Genomic DNA, 24859 nt, shown 5'->3' on the forward strand with positions numbered 1-24859 from the left:
TGGAGCACGAGTTTTCATAGAAAGTGGCGAAGGCGAATCGAAAGGGTAAATTGGCGAGTCTGATTGGCTACGCCATTCTGCGCGTTATCATTTCCATGTGACGAATGTGATGATTCCATGTGATGAAAACGCGGATTGGTTGATGTTAGTAATAATCTGACATATTTTCATACTTTGGGCGGTATTTATTCATAGTTCATTCTTTAGATTTGTTCTATTGCACTAGTTCAGAAGTGCAGCAATAAAGAACAAACTTATATCCAATGCGCATGCGCGAAAAAGTCGTTGCCAAGCCGTTACGGCAGCGTAGCGTCTCGTTCGATTCCACGTACTCGAATGGTAAATTCATGAACTGGTAATGGACTTCGTTGCGTAACGGACAAATTTTGTACAAGTATCGTAATTTATACCGCTTTTCTTGGATTTTTTTCGCAATGGTTGTGATGACAAATCTTCCCGAAGAAGTGACAGAAATTATTCTGTGTTCTAACAATATCAGCATCAAGACTTCGTAAATTTTTCCTCCACCTGCAAGCATTTTCATCAGATGATCAAAAACAAGGACGGAAATTTGATCAGAGGTATTTTCTGTTTCCTCGTAGACTTTATCACAAATTTTACTCAACATATTTAAGACATAAATTTTTACTTCAGATTCAAGTGATGCAAGACGATCAAAGCACGAGAGGTGGAGTATTCACTACGAATCGGAGAGGCCTAGTACCACCCCTGGTGACGACAAATTTTGTAACTCAAGATCAAGGAAACGCCTCTCCTAGATACATCAGATCTACCATGTATACTGTCCCTATTACCGCTGATATCATAAAGCAGGCACCTGTCGTTAACATATGTTGATGATTCTGTCTGATTACATACATCTTTTCACAACACAGCATTCGCATTTTTCATAGACCAATGTTCCGTTCGGACTTGTGATTAGTCCAACGGCTCGTACTGTACCGAGAGGATGCGAACCACCGATTGTAGATATTAGTGAAATCGGACTAGTACATTGGTTACGTTGTAAAGCATACATGTGTCTATTTATGCAATTTGTCGATGCTAGCTGAAGATTCCAATGTATGTTTTGTAAAGCAACGACGGAAGGTAAGAACTGACTATTTTCCTCTTGAATTTTTCTCTTGAAAATTGAATATGTTTTTATTCTCTATATTGTTATATTTTTCTGTTCTTTGCATTTAGTTCCAAATGAGTACTTTCAACATTTGGATCATAGAAATCACGTTTAAATCGTTATGAAGACTGGAACTGATGTTGGGGTACATTTGGACACATAGAAGGATTATTACAGGGTAATTATCGTGTCTTTTGATTCTAAAATTAGTACACGGATCAAAGAACCAGCGGTGTGCGAAATACGAAGTCTGTAAGGAAATAGAAGATACCATTAATCAAACTTCCGTCGCGAAAATGTGTCGTTTTTGATCATCTGATGAAAATGCTTGCACGTGGAGGAAAAGTTTACGAAATCTTGGGTGCTGATATTGTTAGAACACAGAATAATCTCTATCACTTCTTCGGGAAGATTTGTTATCACAGCCATTGCGAAGAAAATCCAAGAGGAGCGGTATAAATCTATTCCGATATATGTACAAAATTTGTTGTATATTGTCAGTTATACAACGAACTCCATTAGTTGATAAATCTACTATTCATTTACGTGGAATCGAGTCAAGTATATGAAATGGAGAAACTGCAATACGACACTCTTTCCGCACATGTGTATTGGATAAACATTCCCTGTAACCAGTGTCAAAATAAAAAACTCAGTATAAAATTTGTAAACCGAATTTGTAAACGTGTCTTTTAGTAAATACAGTTTACTCGTTTCACCAAAGATTTGGTTGTTGTCTATTCGATTATTCTTGTGTATTACAAAATAAATAAATTGTATCAATCTTCAAAGTTCAAAGTCACTATTATTTTCCCATAAATTTTTCTCCATCTATCAGGCACCTGACGAATCCTCTCCTGAAAAAAGGAAAATAAGTTTCAATTTCTTCAAAAGAAAAGCACCAAATTAATTTGTACACCTAGGGCATCGTGTGCAATGGTTTTGCATTTTACGCAGGCGTCGTAATACATGTATAGCGCGCGTAGTTTTGAAACATAACAAGTACAGTATTACTAGAGTAATATTCTCCATGGAATCCCATAGATATTTTCTGTTGACCAATCTAAACTATTGTCATCACTTGAAACGTTTTCAGATTATTTGTTTAAAATATGCTTAAATATTTATTGTGTTTATCGAGCCATGTAGAGAACACTGGTTGATTTAACTTAAGCTCAATCACTTATACTAGACTACTAAATAAGTAGGCTGTATGAAGAGCATGGAATATAAATGCCATACAGACAATTCATATATAGTTACCTGATTTCTATCTATATCCGATTTGGAGTTACAGTTTATGATCGGCTTTCAATTTGGTTTTGCATCACATAAAACTCCATTTCACTTCTCTTACGCTTCGTCGCACCATAGTCTGTTGGCGATGCAAGCCGATAGAACGAGCTATGGTTAAAGGTATATTTTATGCGGCTATTGCAGCTCGATTAAACTATTTATGTACTTGAAATAACGACAGAGAACGTAAGAAAAACGAGTTATAAATAAATAATATAAGAGTATTTAATAAAATGTATCCATAGTGCAAAATATTTGGTCCTGTGAACAAGTGTATTGTTAGTCGTGTTATATTTAATTTTAATTGCACGATTAGTATTTTATCACGTCATTTGTAATATTTATAGTCACGATAATCACGATAGGTGATAGGACAATGGACGCATTCGGCAGAGCGAATCGCCGAGTTGCAGCTTTATAACAATCAAAGTTTTTGAATTATGTCATTTTGATAAAAATAAGATAATTCAAAAACTAAAGATACATATCCGTGAAATGTGTGTATGCTAACTTCATTGATAAATAAAAAGGAGATATCAGTATTATGCGAGATACTGATGAGTGAGCTGAATCTGCGAGCTGGCCTTGATGAAAACCACATTCGCCACAAGATGAACACGTTAGGCTCACGTAAGACAGTGTACTTTATCGGTATGGTTAATATTTAACAGAGATAAAACCTCACGGCGCGTCCGTGATAAAGTATATCGTTCGTAAACGGCGAATAGTGTTTTAATGAAGTGTGCGCTACAAGATAACGCGCGGCAGCGTATTACGCCATCAAATTAATGATTTCTTAGGAAAGATCGAAACCCCGCCTCCCGACGTAATTCCGGCGGGTTCGACTTTTCACATTTGAGATGTGCGTGGGGAAAATTCATCTCTATTTACGATGAGAATAATTACGACAAAATACAAGCCGATTAGTCGTAACTTGATAAAATATTTAGCGCATGTGATATGCAGCACGCGCAGGGCCGGAGAGCCCTGATTGGTTGATTGAGCGTTAGAGTGCGTGCGAATTGCTGGCCAATCGACGAAGTCAATTTCCGTTTGAAATTTGCAGTACCCCGCAGTACGCGCCGCGTCGTATCGCGTGCGGGTTGGATCATTCTGTTTATCGGTTTTCGGTTCGACGACTTTCCTCGGCGCATTTGATTGCAATCGATGCATGCGGCGCGATTTATAATTACCGGAAACGGACGCGCGCTCGTCGCTCTCCGATAAATCGTCCGTGAATAGAGTTAGTGTTGAAGTGCGTCTCCGACAAGGAGCATCCAGGGAACGACGAGACTGCGGTGAAGAGCTGTCCGGGACGTAAGAGGCAAAGCACTTTTCAAAATTGCATTCTATAAATGTAGCTTTGATATCTGCCCATAAATGTGCAACGTAATATCGTCCACATTGCGCCGTATCGTGCACATTTTTTGTCGTTTTCTGCTACATTACGACGCGAACGTAGACGTTTCGCGTAATCATACTTCTTGATAACGTAAAAATGTAGCCTCCAGAAAAATTTGATCATCTAGCTACCGTTTTGCCGTGCAACGGGTTAAAGTAGATAACCAAGTACAACGGCAAACTCGAGTGTTACGCAAACGAGATAGACCGGTGAATAGGGCAATTTGCAGGTATCACAATGTATATACATATCATCGAAATTTCCTTATCTCGCAGTCGGTTGTCAACCATTTCTTCAAAATGTTATAAGTTTTTGTTTTATTAAACTGCAAGCAGATATAAAAGCACTATGCACGAATACAAATGATTCTGAATTGATGTATGTCATCGAAATTTGTCTTTTAGTCGGTTGTAAACCATTTTTTCAAAAATTTTTTTGTTAAACTGTAAACGAAAAAAACGCACTAGAAACAATTCTAAACGATTCTGAATCGATGTATATATGTATTATAGAGATTATTTGTAATTTGGCGTCAACTTAGGACCAGCTGTACTAGTCTTCATTACTATTTACACTGATTAAATTTCTGCTAAACTTTCCACTCCCTTCATTCTTTACAGAGTAGTTTCAATTTATTTTTAACATATTAGGCGTGCAAATTAATTCAATGCTTCTTTTTTTTTTAAATTGAGCTTTCGTTTACTTTCTTTTTTCGAGTGAGGATTCATCAGCTGTCCGATAGATAGGGAAAAGTGTTAGAAAATAATAGCAACTATTTCGAAGATTGACACGCTTATTATTGTTTTGTAAAAAAGGCTCAATTTCTGCAAAACAAATACCGAATTAATTTGCGCGCCTAATATTTTACAGTTTAGTCTTATCGGTATTTGTGATATAAACAGAGGGAGAATGAATAAGAGTGTAAGGAAATAGAGAACATGAAGCTTTTGAGCTTATAATATTTTAAAACGTTTTTATACGATTTTTGCACGTGAGGGGAACACAGGATCGATTTCGAACGATATTGCCAATTTCGATCAGTATATATCGGAATAATGTTTCCCTGCTATCGTGGATGCGTGAAAGAGCAGCGAAGAGGAATCATGAATGATGGCGCATGCTCGCCAGCTTCTCATCCTGTATCACCCTCGCTCCTGCAGTAGCCGCTCCGACATCTTCATCGACTCTACTGTACTGGCCTAGAAAATCCATATTGTAGTCATGGACCCAATGCGGCTGGAATCATACCAATTCTCAGATTTTGCATTGACTCGTGTTTCAGTATCTAACTAGATCAAGCAAGAGCTAAATAATAAGATTTTACAGTTGTACATTTGTCTTATGTTTATACATTTTGATGAAAAATACTATTGAAATATAAATTACATGTTGAAGATATAAGATAAATGTATACAAAGTAATTCTTCATTAAACTTACTTCCTTTGAACTGCCCATCCTTATAACTTTGACTCAACCTTTTTGTTTAAAAAAAATATCAAAGCATCAATAACTTTCGAGCGATTGAGAATAAAGCACTCCTTTTTTCTCTTTTTCTAAAAATCATGTTTAACAAAGTTCCAAAGACAATGAATGATAAGAAAATTACAGATTTTACAAACTGGATCAAATTCTCTTGATTAAATCAATTTCTCAAGTAAACTTGACTTTGACAGTCTTCATCCGCGAGACGTAGTTATCAGAAATATATTTGTGTAATGTTGCAAAGATAGGGAAGCTGCGATAAGCCATGACCTCTCTCGAAGATCGACGATATCTTCGCTTCGAGAAAATCAACTCAAGGTTGTGGCCAAAGAATTCGCGGTTCAAGGGGAGTGTACTTTCTGGAAGCGTGTATAGTTTAAGAATTGCAATTGCACCGTAGCAACTCACTGGCAATACTGCGCGGACGCGGCCGCCGCGTCCGCCGACGTCGCCGACGCCGTTGCCGTCGGCGTCGTTGCGCAGAACCGCGGAGGTGGTCGCAGATGGTCCTCCTACTGCGGCATGAGCACGTGCCGTTACGGCTAACAGTCGCGTGTCATCTTTGGCCGGCAGACGCGGTACGGCAGAAGCACCTGTTTTCGCGAACGATAAAGTAAAGTTTCACTCGCACATTAAACGATCGTGTCGTTTTGTTGCGCTTTATCATTTTATCGTGACATCATTGTGCGATTATATCGTGGATCGGTTACATTTAACAATTCGCGCTCCACAAAGAGAGACGCTTTGCATGAAGAAACTCTTCGCCGATCGCGATCACTGATGGCAAATGCAATGGAACAATCGTAGAGAAGCAGTTGATCGCAAAATTTGTAATGTAGTACACACATATATTGTATATAGTGTTGTGTTGCAACATTTTCTCGTTCATTGATTATTGTACAATTGTTGACATTTCACGACTACTCAACCAAAGGATCAGCGCTGATCGGGAAACATAACACGGTATAATATTGAAAACATTGAAATGTAAAATAAATTTTACTTGTGTGAGTTATAGTTAATATACAAAGTTGACATTTATAATTTAGTATATTGGAGTTTTTAGTAAAATTCAGATGTAAAACTTTATATTAATTCTTAATACAAAGTCCGCGCATTTTTTTAGCAAAATTTAAATGTAAAACTTTGTATTAATTCTTAATATAAAGTTTTGCATTTAAATTTGCTAAGGAGATCAGCACGAGTCTTCCAGTAACGCAAAACTTTATATTAAGAATTAATTTGAATTTTGCTAAAGTAAACGGACGGACATTCCGGTCAACTGAATATATTAATTATCTATTTATTGTATATTTATAACTAAAAATAGCATTTATTATATATTTTTTATATCTATAATTACTACTATATTATAATACTAAACTATTTGTTGTGCGTAACAAAGTTAAGTTTCGTGTTTATTGTTTGCATAAAATATCTTGCTTCTTGCACTCCTATGATAACCCAAATTGGCTCAACATCTTAATTTAGCATAATAATTCAGCGCGTAATTTGCAAACATTCGGTGAATAACTACTCGAGAAGTCATATCGTTCAAATTCTCATAAAGCTATAAGGAATAATTTTTACTGATAAATGTATAGCATTAAAATTAAAAAAGGTTCATTCAACGTTGATTAGTTTACTGAAATTAATTTTAACTGTATAAGGATTTCATTTCAATTGCAAGAATTAACGCTCTGGAATATGTTATTATTCGTATAAAGCTTAATCATTAAATCGCAGCGTTTGCAGCGGATTTGTCTGCGATAACATCATAATATTTCATTTACATTGTTCGTATAAATTAATCTTTCACGATTCTGTACTCCTCGAGGTGTACATATAAAGCTTTGTCAGAATTTCCTGCGCATTTCTCTAAATAGTAATGCGAAACTGAATACGACACATTAAATATTAAAATTAATTTACAATACAAACATCGAACGTGTATAGTACATAAAACGAATTAAAAATTTTGTTTAGTTTTTATTTCAGAACAATGCAACCATAACGTGACATAACAATCGTAATTATTGCATGTTACATCGCATGTGCGGACACTGATCTTGAGTAAAGGCTGATTTATATCATTTACTTTTTAAGACATTGCGCGCGTAATTTCTCCCTTCCTCTTTTAACCCTCGGGAAATAAGTTCACCGCCTCGCAGTCATAAACCCTCGAAGGCACTGTCGAAAAGGTTGAATAGCCGATAAATCCCTCACCGATTGCGCCGCACGGTAATTGCTTTTAAATTAACGATCCGGAACTTATTCCTAGAGTACGAAGTAACGCATCTCTCGCGAAGATTAAGAAAACTGGAAGGTCTGAGCCTTGCGAGGATCAAGAGGATGCACGTATCCGTGGGGTAAAACTGAGTAAAGATTAACGAAAAAAGTTTCGGATCTCTGAGAATCCTCTCGAAAAAAATTAATTTAGTTTCTGTGTATCAAATATACCGATATTACAAACCTTTAAGCTAGGGTTTACTATTAACAGATGATATTCTCGGAAGTTGAGGAGCGTTTTGTAACTCTTTTGAGACTGCGAGTTTCTGAATCCGAGCACAAATAAACGTTTCACCGATAAGACTGATCTTATCTCACCGCTTCCACGTTATAAATCTGCCGTTATAAATGTCGCGCTTTTTTTTCTCGTGCTTCTTGAAATAATGTTTTTTTGCGTATTTTTTAAGTGGTTGCGTTAGTTCTATTTGATGAATATATAAAATGATGATGATACTTTTTATCGAAATAGTTGTGTGCCTATTAAAATATTATTTCTTTTCAGAATATTATATTTCTTCACGATTTTTTTGAATGTCCTTCTAGTTATATCTAGACCCTAGATACTTCTGAGATTGAGTGTATCTTCCGTCTAAAGATATTGGTTGGTTTCTATCGAAAAGTACGTGTGCGGCACTTTAAAGTGAACGCTCGTGCGGTTCCCCAAGGAAGAGAGGAGGTTAAACGGTGAGGATCGTGAAAAAAGTGAGAAAGTGAAACTGCAAACGAGTTCGAGTTACCAAGTTACGATTCGTTCGGCAAACGAAATTCCCCCGATGCAACTCTCCCTTGTCGACAGAACTGAACTTTCGTAAATTAGAACTCGAGCGTCTGTCACGTTTTTGCGACATTGATCCGTCAGTTGGCGTTTAGCGTTATATCGCACGCATATCCACATATCCTCCATGGTAATCAAAATCGTTGATGCACTGTGACAGTTAATAGTTATAATCAATCGCTGTCGCAAATGGAGAAAAAATGGAAAACGATAATTGCATTTGAGCGATATTACAGTTACTCAATTATACTCAATTGTAAATAACATTTTGCGTTACGTATGTATGTATGTACGTATATACAATATATTACAATTTCTCATTAACTCATACTATATCGCTTCCACATATTTGTTACGTGATTTCTAACGTATTATTCTGAGATAAATACACTGAGCGCCCGTATGAGGTCAATTTCATAGTATTAATAGTTTATATTGCCTCTTGAGGCTTTTGGTTTACTTACATACATTGTAGGTGCTACCTTTGCCCTATGCCTCCAGAATCGCCATCCTGGAATACCATAAGAGGTACTTTCCGTATAATAGGAGAATGCGTTGCTGTAGCTTCCATCACAGTGAGCTACGTCTATGGTGACTATTGCCATTGACGGTTAATATTATTGATTTCGAGTATCCAGAGAGCTCCGCTTCCGGAGTGGCATCTTCGTGAATCGTGAGAGCTCCGTGGTGAATGATCGCAACCGTTTGACCAGGTATTTCGGAGCGGACGTTGAGCCGACTGATCGCGAATCGTCAGGAAAGCGAAGAAGAGCAAAAGAGCTTCCGCACTAGGTTGCGTTCTTGGAAACTACTCTCACAATTCTTAAGAATTCTCAAGTTGCCTCAGGAAATCCTCAGGGTAAATTTCACATGGGAATCTCATGTTGTAATACCATCCTCCTCTTTCTCGCTCTATTAAGCAGAGTATCTTCCATAGAAAGTCTATCCTTGTAGCGGGTACGAGAGAGATAATTAAGTGTCAGAAAGAAGAAAACGGTTTAGCCTTTGGCTTCGTCTTTCAGAAATTAAGCACGTACCTCGGTGGATGAAAGCATCAGAGATTAACGTATCTTCCACTAAATGAACACCGGAAATTCGCGGTTCATGATAAGTTAGGAGACATGATACTTCAAACATCAATATAATGTGCTAATGAGAAATGATGGTATAATTAAACAAAACATTAAGTATTAGATACGTATATGGCATGCTCTTGAAACATATATTTCCTCCAAGATACAGGAAAATAGTAAGGGAAATAAAATAAAGTAACATATCATATGCACATAGTATTCAGAATGTAATTTAATGTTACAGCATATTTGCAAAATCATAAATTCTTTTGATAGTGACATATATAAGGGAAGGTAATAATAAGTGACAAGAGAGACAATAATAAATAATCTCTCATAAGAAGCAAGGATATTGATCTTGAAGAACGAAATAAAGTTTAAGATTTGGAAAATGCTTTTTCCTATATATTACAAATTAATATCGTGAACATTAGAAAAGTTGTGTATAGTTCATACAAATGTGTTTGTTACTTCTTAACCAGAAAAAGCTTTGATATTTTACTTACATTTTTTAATATGGATGTTTCTTATTTTGTAATACAATACATTTTAACGGCATAAATGTAAAATATTTTTTAAGTAGAAATAAATAATATAGGCAGAAAAATACAGACAGAAGTACATCACGTTTCTTGTTTTACCTTTCTTGCCAAATCATGAAGAATCTGAAAAGAGTTGTCTCTCTTTCTGCCTTCTAGATCACTTTTCTAAATCAAGCAATCTTCGCAGAGAAAACAACAACGCTGGGATATCGACTTCCTGGGTGTTGATCGTGTCATCAGACATGGCCTGGTTTTCGGAGAACGACACAAAGCCGCTGGATGGCGGTAATTATGTTCTGAACATTTTGAACTACATTAACGAGCTGAACGAGTCGTTCAGCGCCGAGCAGCTCAAGTGTCTCGAACAGGAGCTGCATCAGGACGAAAACAAGAGACAGGAGGAACAGGAATGTGAAGTGAACTGGGACACTATACTGTGCTGGCCTCGGACGCTTGCTGGCACTCTGGCTACCATCCCCTGCTTCGACGAGCTCAACGGAATACCATACGACACCACTCGTGAGTTTGCATCTGTCATTTTCACAGCGTAATCGACATCGAATAGCTCGTGGAGCACTTTTCCAGCAGCAAAACATGCCACGTTAGCAGAGCGACTCAAATCAAAAGCTAAATCGCGGAGAGACGCCCCTCAAATGAGCGATCCATATTTCCTCCCAATCGAATCACGGGTTTCCAACGCTCGGATTTGCTCGAGTGAAAATAAAGTTAGCAATCCATTTGCCATGCGCCACACCGTGCATGGCAAAGATTTACACGTTTTTTTTCTTATAGTAGCACAGTTGTGAACGTGTTTTCATTTCTATTCAAAATATATATAATATTGAAGTAGAAACAAGTGTGTAATACATAATACATACAAATATCTTCCTTTTGCATTTCAACTTTTTATTATATCGCTTTCACAGAATCTCAATATATAGGAGATATGTAATAATAATAGATAAAAGCAGCTTAAAAGCAAAATGTTTAATTTAATTGGATTTTGTTGTGCATTACGAGTACCTCTTTTACTTACTTCTCTGTGATATTTATGTAGAAAGTTTTCTGCTTGAACTCGTGATTGCCGCTTAAACGGAATCCATTATGGATTATATATAATATGACAAATGCGCGCACGTTAAACTCTTCTGCTTCCTTATGCATCTCAAGTTTCAGATTTATTACGGAGAATCTAGTTACACAAATTGATTCCATGGGACGGGAAAGTGTTCTATGAGTAAAATCCGGTGATGGTATTGATCCTCGACTTAGCCCACGCATTGAGGTCTTGTTTCGATGCAGATCAGCTCCTTTAACCTGACTCAAGTTTGTCAGTTAGTTAGCTGATATTCGTCGTTCAAAGTAAGATCTGCAAACTAAGTTTCAACCTAAGAACAAGATTTGGTCAAAATCGGACCTTATTGATTTCAAGTTTCCTTATTGATTTTCAAGTTTCCGCTTGAAGATTATATTGCTTGGCTTAAATAGACTAGTTTCAGGTCTCGTATTGAAAGTTTTCAATCAAGCGATATGTATTCATAGTCATTTCATTTATAAAAATGTGCATTCTCTACAAATGTGCATTTCCCGATACTACGCTATAAATTCGAACGTTTTCCGCTATTGTCCTCCAGCTTTAAAGCTGATTGTTTCGGAACTCCCAGACATGCGTTTAATAGTCGTTTGGTTGTGATCGTGACGGCCGATCGTGATAGACGATGATGACCCGAGTGGAAATGGGATTGCCGGAGATAAGAGGACCGGGCGCGACGCTCGTAAAATACAAAAGCTTCTTCTTCGGTTTCCGCAAGTTCTGCTGTGTGAATACGGCGACTGAAAACGGAAAATTAAAGACGGTAGCAGTCTGCGAACAGTAGCTAAAACTCGATTCGAGAAGTAATACAAAGTTTTATTTTTGCTCCGACGTCGAGTAAAATTCTCTGAACTCCCACCTCATAGTTTGATTGATTCGATTTCAAAGAAAAGTGATTTAAAGCCTTTTTGTGTTTTTAAGCACAAACACGTGCCGCAAATTTCCTAAACAATTAACGCTTTAACAAGCGATGATGAGTCGACAACTCTTTTTTAATTGAGAAGATCAATTTCAAAATTCAGGAAAATTTTATTCAGAAAAATTATTTTATTATTTTATAAATAATTTTATACATTTTCTCATTCATTTTACGCACTCTTATGCGTAAAATTGTTTTCGACAGTTAACCGTCATCAAAAATCGCTTGCAACTAGATCAGATATGACAACAACCAATTTTAAATACAGATGTTTCAAGTCTCATTCTTTTCTTAGAGAGAAGAATGAACAGACTTTTTGACCATCGATCTCAATAAAATGCTAGGTTAAACAAATCGGAAGGATCGCGCGAAAGTGCAAGGGCTCTGGAAATATCGATTTTAATTAAAGAGCTAGCCCGCAAGCGCGCTGTTTATTTTCGCCTTGGGTGTGAGAACTTTGAGTGCTTTATCCAGCCAAATCGATCGACTTGCGAACGCAAATTCGCTCTGTGTGAACACGCAGTTCGTGCTAGTTCACTCGTTCCGCGCGAATTCGGTTTTTTCTTATTGTCATTCTCATAGAAGATTCAAAGAGATGCCACGAGAAACGACGCGAAACATCAAGAAAAATGCATTTCAATCTCGCTGAAATCCTGTACAAGGTGTAGCGTACAGGATTTCAGCGAGATTGTGTACTGTATATATACAGTACCTAAATGGATGCACACTTATTGCGATACTTATCATTTGAAAATTCGAAAGCATCTCCCGTCAACTCATGGAAATTGGATCATTTTTCTTTTCAATCCTCCAAAAGTGTCAGGTATCAAAATTAAATTATCAAAATCCAAGTTATCAAAATTAGAGTTTTCATATAAAGAACTAGTGAGCTGTCGAAATCAGAAGTGACAAAGAGTTTACGGAAACACGTAATTTATCGCAAAACTCGGCTATTTCATAAATCATGATAAAGTTTTGATTTAAAAAATGGATGATTGGCCACTAATGGGTTGGTATAAAGAGAAGCTGCCAGAGAGTATAATGACAAGGCGTTCACGATAAAGTGACTCTGACCAAACAACTTCGTTCCGGCTAATTGCAGGGCAAATAATCGCTTCTCTCGACTACGAAGGAACACAGCGAATACCGAAGGAATCCGATGGCGAGTAATATGTCTCGCGGCTCGTAAAGAAAGGCTTTAATAACGCGCGCGCGATATACAATACAATAACGGCGAAGCGAGGCGAGGAAATCCATAAAACGGGTCACGCTCGTGTGTTGCGGTTTCATAGGAATATCGAATGTCGATTCCTGCTGGATCGAGATGCTTGCAGCGATTCACAATCCGCGTCCGAAAATGCAGTATAATATGCATATTATGTCATGGATCAGCGTCGGCGCCAGATATATCGATCAGTTTGATAGTAATAGAGCATTTACAATTATCAAGGACCGATTATTGACAATGAGCGAATCCAATTTAATCCTGGATTTAATTCAAACATGAACGAAATCCTTTTATATGGGCTTTATCTCGATGTCGTTACGCATAACTTTTATATATCTTTGTTTCTGCCTTCGTCAACGTTCTTTCTGCGGAACAGTACAACTTTTTCACCGACGCATGTACAACTCTTTATAAAATTTAATTAGAGAATAAAAGGAACTTTTTCTGTCGTATTGCCCTATTGTATCTCTGGATTGTTTCAAAATCCGATTTTAAAAGCTGATACTGCATAAAATTCCGTAAAAGTACTTTTGCAATAATATTACGATTTCAGTACGATTAAAGCAAACGAGCTTCTTTCCTTTTTATGCTATAATCAGCGGCATTCGTTAAATTAGACGTACTAATGATGTTCCATGCGCTCTATAAAATTCTCGAGATGGAAAATGCCAATTATTTTCAGTACAAATTCCCCCAACACCGACATGACGTAACTTTACGTAATGTATGTCAATAATTATCTTTTCTCAAAGCGCTACTATTAGAACAAATGGGAAGGAAAAGAGAAAGAAAATAAAGAAATAGCAAGAATAAAGCAACGGGCGGAAGAAAGATAAAGGAAACATATAAACAAAGGTAGGAAGAGAAAACGAAAAAGTAAGAAAAAACAAAGAAGGGTGCAAAAGTAAACAAAAAATATGAATCAAAAAGGGAAGGAAAAGAAAATCGAAGGGGAGAAGAGAGGAAACAACGATTACAACTATTTACTATAAAAAACCGAACGAAAGAAAATACAGATAAGCTTTCAATGTAAATCGAAGGGGAGAAGAAAGGAAACAACGATTACAACGATTTACGATAAAAAACCGAACGAAAGAAAATACAGATAAGCTTTCAATGTAAATTATTCTGCCACCCTTCTAAAACACAGGTTCTGCTAATTCGTTTGATTATCGCTTCGTAAATAATGGCTGCGAGGCACGATAGCTGGAGATCGCGAAACGTCATAAATTTCAAAAAGCCGCGAGCAATTCGAATCTGCGCTGCGATGGATCGGCGAACGGAATCTCCATTCGTAATCTCTCGTGAATGCCAATTGATGCATTTGCTCGAATACCTGAGGTCAAATAGCCAACGAGCTAGGGAATTAGTGAGGGAAACGAGGAAGCTACTTTTTTTCATTCTTGGCCGACAAAAGCTATATTAAGAATATGCGTCTGCCTTGCTACTGCTCCGCGTGGAAACGGAATTAAAAAAACATACGCAAGCTCCATTAGCTTGTCGGAAGGACTCTTTCGTGACGTAATTAAATTCATAAATAAGGTATATCTCTTATTTATGTATCAAACATCCGGATCAAGAAACCAGACGCACGACGAGCGCCTAAGAAAATCGTTAACATACAGCGCCGGGGTGTGCGATAGTATTTTTGCCAAAATCGGGGGATGTTACGGTGGTAGGATCGTAACTAGGTTCGCGTCTTATCGCGAGTGAGCAGCCAATCGATTCGACGACGACGACAACGACGACGACGAGGAGGACGACGGCTGAAAATGGAGAACTTGTGCCTCAGGAGAGAAATTCGAAGTGAAAACGTGTGACACGTGGGATGTAACTCCGACAACTTAAAAATCGTAACCCAATTTGTTCTGACAAGTCGAGCAAGAGCAGAAGAGAAGGAACGAATTCAGAAGTTCGCGTTGATTTTCGCGACGTGTTCGATGGTGCGCAAATTCGCGAGGGCGTGAACGTAACAACGACGATTCCCGAAACAAAAAGGATGAAAGTTAAGTCTGAGCAATCATCGTGAACATCCGTCGAACTGCCAGGGATGTGATAATTGAGTTATCACTTATTGTCGTTGCAGAGGCTGAAGAAAAGACCGAGAGAAGCTGTGAGAGAACCGCTGGGGTTGTTCTACAGGTCCTAGTGCTGATGCAGAAAGAGAGATCGGCACCCCCGGCCTCGAGTTAAATTAATTAAGACGCTGCTCGCTTTCTCGCGGTTAACACAATCATCTGTAAGAGCAGAACCAGCAGCTACTCTGTTACCGAAGTTTGAAAATGGAGTATGAACCTTTAAGAACATTATGTTCATATGAATATACATGAAAGCCTAGAAATATGACTGATGTGTATTTATGACAGTTTTTCATTAATTATAATTCTACAAAATTCTATTCGAAACCTTTTGATTTACTCTCTGAGACTCTTACTTAGACTCTCTTTAACGGAGAAAACAAAGCACAAAGTTAGTTTAGTTTAACTCATGTATATGTCCATCGAAAACAGACCAAGAAGCAAGATCGAAATATTTAAATTTATTCAATTGCCAATCATGTGCTAACCGCATTCTTAAGCTGCTCTTACGTGTTCATATTAATATTAGATATTGATAGAACAAAGTAATTATAGAGCTAAAAAATGTCTAAGAATTCTTTTTTTAAGTTTCTATTTAAAAAATATATTTAAAGATGTTGGGAAAGGAAGGTATAGAGAAGTATTCGTTCATAAAAGATTCAATTCAGAGTATCAATATAGGCTCATGACATGCTTTACGATGTCTATCTGCTGACGTGGCTTTTTGCTTCTGTCAGGCAATTTGCGCTAGAAATCGAATCACGGACGAAAATACCCGGGAGCGTTTATTCAGAGATATTATATTTTTTAATTGTCGCGTTGAGAAGCAAGAATTGTTCTTCTGTAGCGTAATGAACTCCAATGTAATATACGCATTAATAATTACTTTTAATTGAAACTTTATTAGATATGCAAATTCAGCCTAATTTTATCCATTCTTAATTCCATTCTTAATACAACCATTTCACATTGAGATATAACACAGTTTTGAGGAGCTTCCCTTAAAATTTTATGAACGTTTATATAAGTATTTCTTCTATTAATACAACAATGAATTTTGTTAAAAGAAACGTCACAAATTAATTTTATTGGATTAATTTAATTACATTTAATTACATGTAAATTTAATACGGTTGGTACAATTAACTAAATTATTACTGTGATATTTTTGTATCCAGAGCAATAATCATGAAGTTTTTCTCGATTTACATCGATTGTTAAATGATTTGTTAACGTAATATTTCACATAATGGGTTTCTTTTGCTCAAAACTGTATTTCAAACTTTTCCATGTGAAACTCTAATTTTTCTCTTTTCGAGAAAAGTCATTTTGAGAGCTGAAAGCTTTATATTATATTTTCATGATCGGACAATTTTGAACGAATTGAACAGCTTGTACTTTAGACTTCCATATCAATTTCTCCCTCTATTTGTCACGATGACTCTGAAATGTCTCGAAGTCGCAGAACGCAATAGCAAGAGGAACTAGTGTAGCTGTCGTTCATCCGTTTGTATGTTTCCGGTTCATGTATCCCATTGTAATTCACCTACAATAAGCTCGTGGTCGATGGAACCAACGGTATCGCATCCCACAGCTCGTTCGCCACTAATTATTTAACAGCTCTTAATTGCCTATACCTAATGGTACAGCCGTGTATAATGTGTATTTATATTTGGGATCTGTGTACGTGTTGTGCGCTGTATATCATTACATTATCATGTGTTGGCGATCCGTTACGGATCTACAATTAATAATTCGCCGTGTTATTCTTGAACCAGAACTCGGCTTTCGCGAATTGAATTTGTAATAATGGCGCTGTTAGGGTCAAATTCGTAATGAGAAACAGGATTTGCGCACGGTAGTCTGCGCACGAACTGGTTAACAGAATAAAATAATTGGAATAGGTATTATTTTATTTCGAGTAAAATCCACGTCGTACAATCTGAGAAGCAGTTTATGGATTTACTAATAAACAAATCAATGTGCTTTTGCGAAACTGAAAATTGATTTATAAAATAATACAACTATTTTAATTATTATATTGTGTTATATAAACGTTTTATAAAGATTATTACCAAGCTGCAATATACGTAATGTCACTATCAGATCAATTAATCAATGGGAAAACGAATTAAAATTTGATACAATTCTCGGGTTCGAGTAAAAGCATCGAGTGAATTTGCAAACCTAACAGTTACTCTTATTTCACATAGATTTAAAACTTTCATTTTTATATAAAATATCTCACGTGATTTATATGATTTCATAAAATTTCAATTCATGCAGATTTTGTGAGAGCAGCTCACGCAAAAAATACAATTTAAACCCGTTGTGAAACTGAATCGCGTATAATAACTCGTTTCGTTTATTTATAATTATTTGAGCTTGTCGCGAGACGACGGCACCTAATCGCCGCCTTGAGAATCATCTCCATGCGCACAAGAAAGAGACCTGGCGAAAGAAGCGATGACCATTGCGAGATCTCTCGTCTTTTTAATCTTTCTCTTTTGTGTTCTTTGTCTCTCTGGGCAATCATTCGAGAAAGAGAGTAAGAAAGAAAAAAGAGAGAGCACGCTGGTGATCCAATATCAAGCGTTACGTAAAAAACTGAACCATTTATTCCCTTATTCCATAGAAAACCTGAAGTTTACGTAGATCGCTGATAACACCACCGAGAACACCGTGTACCAATTTAAACGTGGAAGCCTCACAAATGAAACCGAGTAGACGCATTAACCATCAATGGCGTCGTTCTCACCTTCGACGAGAATCGCCGATCGTTTAAGCACGTGCGAATGAAAAATGTTCGACACAGAAAAGTATGTTACCTATAAATCATAGTCAACCGAGCGATATTTACGAAATGATCGTGTGCATTAATGCAGTCCTACGACCAACCTCCGATAAACTGGAATAAATTGCAACTCCGGATATGGCGGATGTTTTATTGCGAACATAGAAAAGTTGAGAATTTGTGGAAAATACTTTTGACTGAAAAATTATGTGAAAATATGAATAAGAATATTATAGAAATCAGTATCTAAAGGTTTAAAGCAGTTTCAATCTTGAATCTTAGCACGTTACCGGTGAATGTGTTAGCATCAGGTGTCTGGAATGTTAGATCGACGGAGTATTACGTTCACTGAATAGCACACATGGCAAATCAGTAAGTGGTTTATGTCGAGATAAAGGATCAATTGTTTGTGTGCAATTCACTTGGCAAATTCACAAGAACATATTTAATCCTTGATTTCGTGTGAGATTAACATAAAGACTAAAATCATTAAATGCACACATTATTTCCAAATTTTATTTATATTCATTTAAAATTCTTTGTAATATGCATGTATCTTGAAATCACATCAACGCGAATATCAGATTTAGATAAATGCAATTTTTCATTCGCGCGCAAAAGCACAATGACTAACGAATCACATTAACAGGAAATTGTGTTGAGTTTAAGCTTGAAGTACATGAATGAAAAAGCATAGTCACCTTAGCGTGCAGTTTGCGGAACCTGATTTTATGTTATACAAAAAAGAACGGCGCAATTCACGAAAAATTTCGAATGTTGTACTACGACGAAACACATTGTGTTTGAAGTTCCAATTTAAAGAAAATTGGAGCTTTCTTCTCTTCTTTCTTTTCAAACAAAATGGATTTAAAAAAAAGTTAAAGTTGATATTTCGCTTTTGTTTTCGTCCCTTTCTCTCTCATATATACAACACGCACTCACGCACGCACACGCATACACCATTATTAAGATCTCATAAGTTGCCTCAATTATCCCTCCAGCAACTGTTAATATTGTAGTTCATCGCCAATTTTATCATTAGCGACAAAGCAAACTCAGCTCTGTGCAAACTGTGTATAAAACAGAATGCTGAATAGAAACACAAATACAATACTTAAACGAATAAGCGGTTTCTGGAAAGTAAACTTGTTAAGGTGTAATTTTCGATAAGCGGAGCAACAAAGTGTTCGTAGAAGCATTTGAAATTTTCACTTTCGGTCGACCTTTCATCTGTTTATTGAAAAACCGATTACGGATGACATTCGAGAGAGTTTCGGACGAGATGAAATAATTTGTCCGTCCCTGAAAAGGAAGGGACCGGAATAACTATTACATTTTCTTCTTCATCGAGCCTCGTGCACGTACCATATTTAAATATTATTTGCATGTATCCGCTGTAAAAAGCCGGCGATATTGAACGCATATATTTATTACGCTCGTGCCTGAAGTCACAAAAGAGCGAGATCGACCATGTACGCCCACGAAAGCGTTGGGAAGCGGCGAGATTAAAAACGGAAGTCTTTAATAATCCGTGATAAGTTGTACGAAACAAAATCTGCCACCGCGTTATCTTTAACTTTCGCTTTTCCTTTTCATTGGCTGCTCTTAATTCGATGTATTGACTTTTACCGAGCGGCTACGTGTAGCATATCCCTTTTAACAACCGCCTACTGGTAAATAACCGTATTTTTTTATGATTAATTGAATCTTTAGTGGATGGACAGTATTTACGATGCAGTTGGCACGATATGCAAGCGCGGATGCGAGCTGCAATATCGACCGACTGCGGCGCAGTACAATGGGCGTGGTAATTAATGTAACGTATTGTTCATGGATATTTATTATCCAATCAGTGAAAAAGCCGTCGCATGTGCGAGACAACTCTTTTATCTGTCACATTTACAGATCAAAGCCGCGGTAATATGACTTACAATACAGTCTGTTTTTTATTTCTACACTGTTGAACTGGTGCGATACGTTAAAGTGAGACAAGTATAGTTTTTCTTACTCTAACTTATTACACCAGTTCATAAGTGTAGGAATAAAAAAACAGACCTTAAATGATCCCTACGATTCGCCCATACAATATTCACATCATATGAACTTTTCAGAAAACGATGTTCATGTATAATTATATTGTGTACACTTATTATATATAATGCATACTTAATATAATGAAGAAATGGGATATAAATAATAAGTATAATGCAAAGCGGAAGCTTTCTTTTGTACACTCGTTAATTTTTACTCATTGTTGTTAACACACTGAGTTTCTCGGAAATTTCCTGAAAGCGCTACATATTTCGTTATGAAGATAAAATTTCAATAATTAAATTAAATGAAAGAAGATGCGTTTAGCATCGTCACTTTTGTAGAAATAAATCCTCGACATTACGAACTATGTATACATATGTATGTGTGTGCGTGTGTGTGTGTGTGTGTATGTGCATATATATGTATGTATGTATGTATTTATAGTAATTTGTAACGACGAAAATTTCTATGGAATTATTTCTATAGAAGTGACGATGATGAATATCTTCTTTCATATAATTTAATTAATAAAATTTTATCTTTTTTCATAATAAAATGTATAGCGATTTTTCTCAGGAAATTTTAATAAATCTGTTTCTAAAACTAAATCTTCCCTCCCTTTTCGCTTATCACGCAATAGAAATATTCTATTTCAAATTTCAAATTATGTACAATATATTGGATTGTAACAAAACTTTGTAACGTTGCTTAAGTTTTTTCATGAAAAAGAGAGATAATTTCCCCGAAGGACGGAATCATGAAGCTATTGTAAAGATAGTAAATAACAATGGATCGGAAACGGCGTATATGTGGTTGAATAAATATTTATACACATATATAATAATTGTCTTGCAATTTCAAAGAAACGCTATATGAGTGTTATAACCCAATATACATATATATGTAACTTGAAATTGGCAGTAGAATATTTTTATTACGTAATAAGCGAAAGAAGAGAAGGATCTTTCGTCGTAACAAATTTATTAAAAATGATCCCTTATTTGCAAATATAAAACTGTATCCCTCATTAGTTATCTATACCTCGCAAAATTGTGCCCGACTCCGCAAGGGAGGACATTATTACGATGTAATAACGTTACGCGTTCGCAGTCTAGGGGTTGTGCGCGCACGTGCGCCCCATAAATTTGTACGACACTCGCGAACATTTGCTAATGCGGAGAGTCGCGAGTAGAGGCAGTGAAGATCGATGCGTTACTGTTGTATGCGTCGGTTGTAACTCTATTATCGGTAGCTAGTTAAGTATCGATGAGGACCGGGAGGGGAACTTGATTGTCATACAAATAACATGGGACCACCATAATGACGTCAACGTGCCGCAGATGCAAAAATATTCGCACCCTTGCCGAACTTGGAGGGGCTTGAGAACAACTCGACTCATGAGGGAAAATTACAATTAAATCGCCAGTTTACGGCGCGTTTACAACCTGTTATAATATCATGAACAACGGGTGCGCGAAATCGCGCTTGTTATTTATTATCGCATACATTATTTATTGTCGCGTATATTATTAATTATTATCCAAGCGTAATAAAATATTCGATTGCAACAGGCAATTTCGGATTTTCCAACAGATGGATTTTTTCAAATGACAGCATTAATCCAAAATAATAACCAATGCGTAACAACTAGAGGGTAGAAGAGATCCTGAAGATATATCAATAATACCACTGCGTTTCATTAGAGAAGCCCATTTACGTAAATCGTCTCGGTTTTATTCGAACAATTCAGAATTGTTTGTTACCCAACGAGATAACTTCGCGTTGAAGAATTGGTCTTCCATTTAAAGGGATTGGCGAAGTTCTTCCGCTTTTTGGGAAAGTTTCTATCCCGTTCGCCGGCACTTTACGATCTACTTTCCTATGCAGTATGCTGTGCGTAAACACACTTTGCGCGCGATCTCTGCACTCACGGCAGCTTGTTTGCGTGAGTTGTTTTGCGGAAATTTATTAACGCATCGCTACAGCGCAGATTTACGCTAACGCACGTGGCGTTTAACGTGCGAAACGAAAGTAATTCTTGCGTGCGTCTCGTGCATCTCGTGTATCTCGATAAAGCAAAAAAAGAACAATGTTGTAGGGTGTGGTGTTGCATAAAGCGTTAGTGGCGAAGCTCGCACGACGCACGACGCGCTCACTCGAGTGAAGAGTTGGAAGAGAAAGACAAATAAACGGGACGAGGTAGAAATGACGGAAGAGCGTATCTGAAGAGTATTATTCGGGCAGCTGCATCCGTCACGTTACTCCAATGGAATGAATCATTTAATACCCGAATGTAACGAGCTTTACTTTGTCACTTAATTAATTGTGCTGAAGTTGAGAAAGAGAAAAGAGGCAACTGATGAATAATAAAAATATATGTCATTTTGTAAGCAAATTCGCGAAAAGTCATCGCTCTTGCGCGAAAGCAAAAAATTCGTTTGAAATCACTTAAGTAAGTAAACAAGTTACATGATCGTTCATTAACTTTTTCCCTAATTGCTTGTAAATCATAAATTAGTTTGTTAGCACACGTACACGTATGTTGACAAAATTATTTTTGTGAAGGCAAAAGCGTAATTTTAATTTATGCGGCGAATATGTCATTGTCATTGTGAAATTAAAAACACGGACACGTAGAAATTATATGTCGCACACCTTGTAAGATGAGTGCGTGGAAAGCAGCGTGGAAAGGACAGAACGGGTCGCTAATTAAAAGTTGAAACGACAGATGTTTAATCGAATTTCAGCGTTGCCCAAGTATCATGTTGCTACAGAAGTGCAGTCTGAAAGGAACGCATCGATATTTATTAGCGATGTGATAGCAAGAGAACCGCGCGCGCGCGCGTGAGAGAGAGAGAGAGAAAGAGAGATGCTGAAAGGGATATCAACTCTTGCGCTACTATTAATGAGATTATAATTAAATCGCGGACTTTGCTAATGACGCTGACCTGTATGACAAAGAACCACGCGAGAAAATCTCGTTCATATTACGTTTTTTACGTCGTTGGTGAATTCATTCGCAAACTCGATAATCGTGCGGATCGATGATCCATTAGTTCTATCGAATCCTGCAACGAAACTTGCTCAACTTTGTGGATGAGTGATGATCTAGGAAATAGTTAACGCATTAAATCGCTTTTCGAAAATAGTTCAGATAATAAAAACCTGTCATAAAAATATATTCTTCTTGATCTTCTCACGTGAGCTGATCTTCTATGTTGTTGTCATATCGTTTGCAATTTAATGTCAATATTATTGTCATTATCGTTCTTATCAAGCTTCAGTGACTTTGATGTAGCTCCGCGCATGATGAGAATAATATGACTTCATTGCTATGGTATTTACTTATTTGTATTTCTCTTCGAGCATTATTGCTACGTATTATATGTATATATATGTATGTATTATAATTAAAAATTGTATTATAATTACTAACGTACATCATAAAAGATGTACACAAGATATAATCTGCATTCAACATCTTTATATTACATATTTGATTTAGATACTTATTGACAATTTCAGAGATAAATTAGAATTTATAATAAAAGAATAAAGTCAAGTTGACGACCAATGACTTTATTCTTTTATTGATTTGATCTGGCGGCATTAACTATTTATTTTGAATAATTTATAATAGTTTTAACACATTATTATTCAACTTCTTACTAGATCTTCGAAAGCATGTTAAATACTAAATCCTTATGAGTGATATGAAAAACTATTATGCGATTCATGAAAACATGTGGAAACCAACAAATGAAAGAAACGATCGCGTGCACCTTGTCAATTCATCATTCTGATACTCGGAATAGTAACCTAATGCGCCTTATTTTTCAATATCTTTAATTAATTAGAAATAGTAATTTAGAATTATAAGTCCAGACATCAAGGAAAGATCGTTAGGCCAACTTATAATTTATGTTCAGCTGAAGTTTGTAGTCTCTGTCTTCTGCTTTGAAAGTCTGCCTATCACGCGATCGGGCAAACACCTTTGCGTCTTTCAGAGCGTTCGCTTCGATAAATACGAGCCACTGCGCGGCGTCTACTGTGGTTTATTCGTATGTTCCATTATTGATTATTGAATTGTGTCGATACATGGTAAGCGTCTCCCACAGGTGTATCCCGGCGACGGTACCTATGGAAATGTTAGAACAGATGCTGAGGATTAAATGAAGAGGTACCTCGCCAAGCCCGCGCATGCTCCAGGAAAATTAAAAAGGAAACTCTCGCTGAGAGAAAGCAAGTTGTTTAAAGATAATAATCCGCCGCGCCGGTAAATAGATGGATTTGCATTGCTACACAGTTTATCGTTAAATTAACAAGCTACCTCGAATCTCAGATTGTTGCGCGTGTCTTATTACGCGACTGAGGAGACAGTTACATTTTCTTGCAATTTTTCTCGCGCAATATGATGCAAATGTAATGAGTTTTATCATTTTCGTCAGCATTTTGAGATATGAACGCAGCTCTTGCACGTTTCTTTGCATATTTGTTGTGTATTTAATACATTTCTTTCCGAATTCGATCATATTTAATTAAATGTGCATCAATTTACTTTGTGTAAATGTTGTAAATTTATTCAGAATTTATTCCGCATCGCACTCCTTTATGCGCGTGGGTTTATATGAGCGATGGCATTTTTCAGTGCTAACGCTGGCATGTATATGCGAACACATATTCAATTACTACAAAACAATACGGTTGTTATTATC

At 36.7% G+C, this 24859-nt stretch overlaps 1 protein-coding gene and 3 long non-coding RNA genes across 13 annotated transcripts in view; 2 read left to right on the forward strand and 2 right to left on the reverse strand.

Moving 5' to 3' along the window:
* Positions 1 to 296: 296 nt before the first annotated feature.
* On the forward strand, positions 297 to 1924 carry LOC105277296. Its single transcript, XR_893585.3, has 3 exons — positions 297 to 581; positions 655 to 1110; positions 1207 to 1924. It is a non-coding gene; the product is annotated as an uncharacterized LOC105277296 (long non-coding RNA).
* Positions 1426 to 3422, reverse strand: LOC105277297. The gene is made up of 2 exons (XR_893586.3): positions 2402 to 3422; positions 1426 to 1995 (listed from the first exon to the last, which is right to left on the reverse strand). It is a non-coding gene; the product is annotated as an uncharacterized LOC105277297 (long non-coding RNA).
* Positions 3423 to 3619: 197 nt separating this feature from the next.
* LOC105277294 (diuretic hormone receptor) overlaps positions 3620 to 24859 on the forward strand; it is a 32294-nt gene continuing 11054 nt past the window's right edge. For 4 of the 10 annotated variants that reach the window (XM_011335550.3, XM_026972449.1, XM_011335555.3 and 1 more), the window contains exons 1-2: positions 5806 to 6282; positions 10155 to 10517. In XM_011335550.3, the coding sequence (XP_011333852.1) occupies positions 10241 to 10517 (277 nt within the window). In that variant the 5' untranslated portion in view covers positions 5806 to 6282; positions 10155 to 10240. Of the gene's footprint in view, positions 3759 to 5805; positions 6283 to 9096; positions 9243 to 10154; positions 10518 to 24859 lie in introns of those variants that run through there. The other 6 variants (XM_020030989.2, XM_011335553.3, XM_026972448.1 and 3 more) reach the window with 6 other exon arrangements.
* On the reverse strand, positions 4075 to 5726 carry LOC105277292. The gene is made up of 2 exons (XR_893583.3): positions 5275 to 5726; positions 4075 to 5072 (listed from the first exon to the last, which is right to left on the reverse strand). It is a non-coding gene; the product is annotated as an uncharacterized LOC105277292 (long non-coding RNA).

The sequence above is a fragment of the Ooceraea biroi genome, chromosome 9 (assembly GCF_003672135.1).
Source record: "Ooceraea biroi isolate clonal line C1 chromosome 9, Obir_v5.4, whole genome shotgun sequence".
NCBI lineage: Eukaryota > Metazoa > Arthropoda > Insecta > Hymenoptera > Formicidae > Ooceraea > Ooceraea biroi.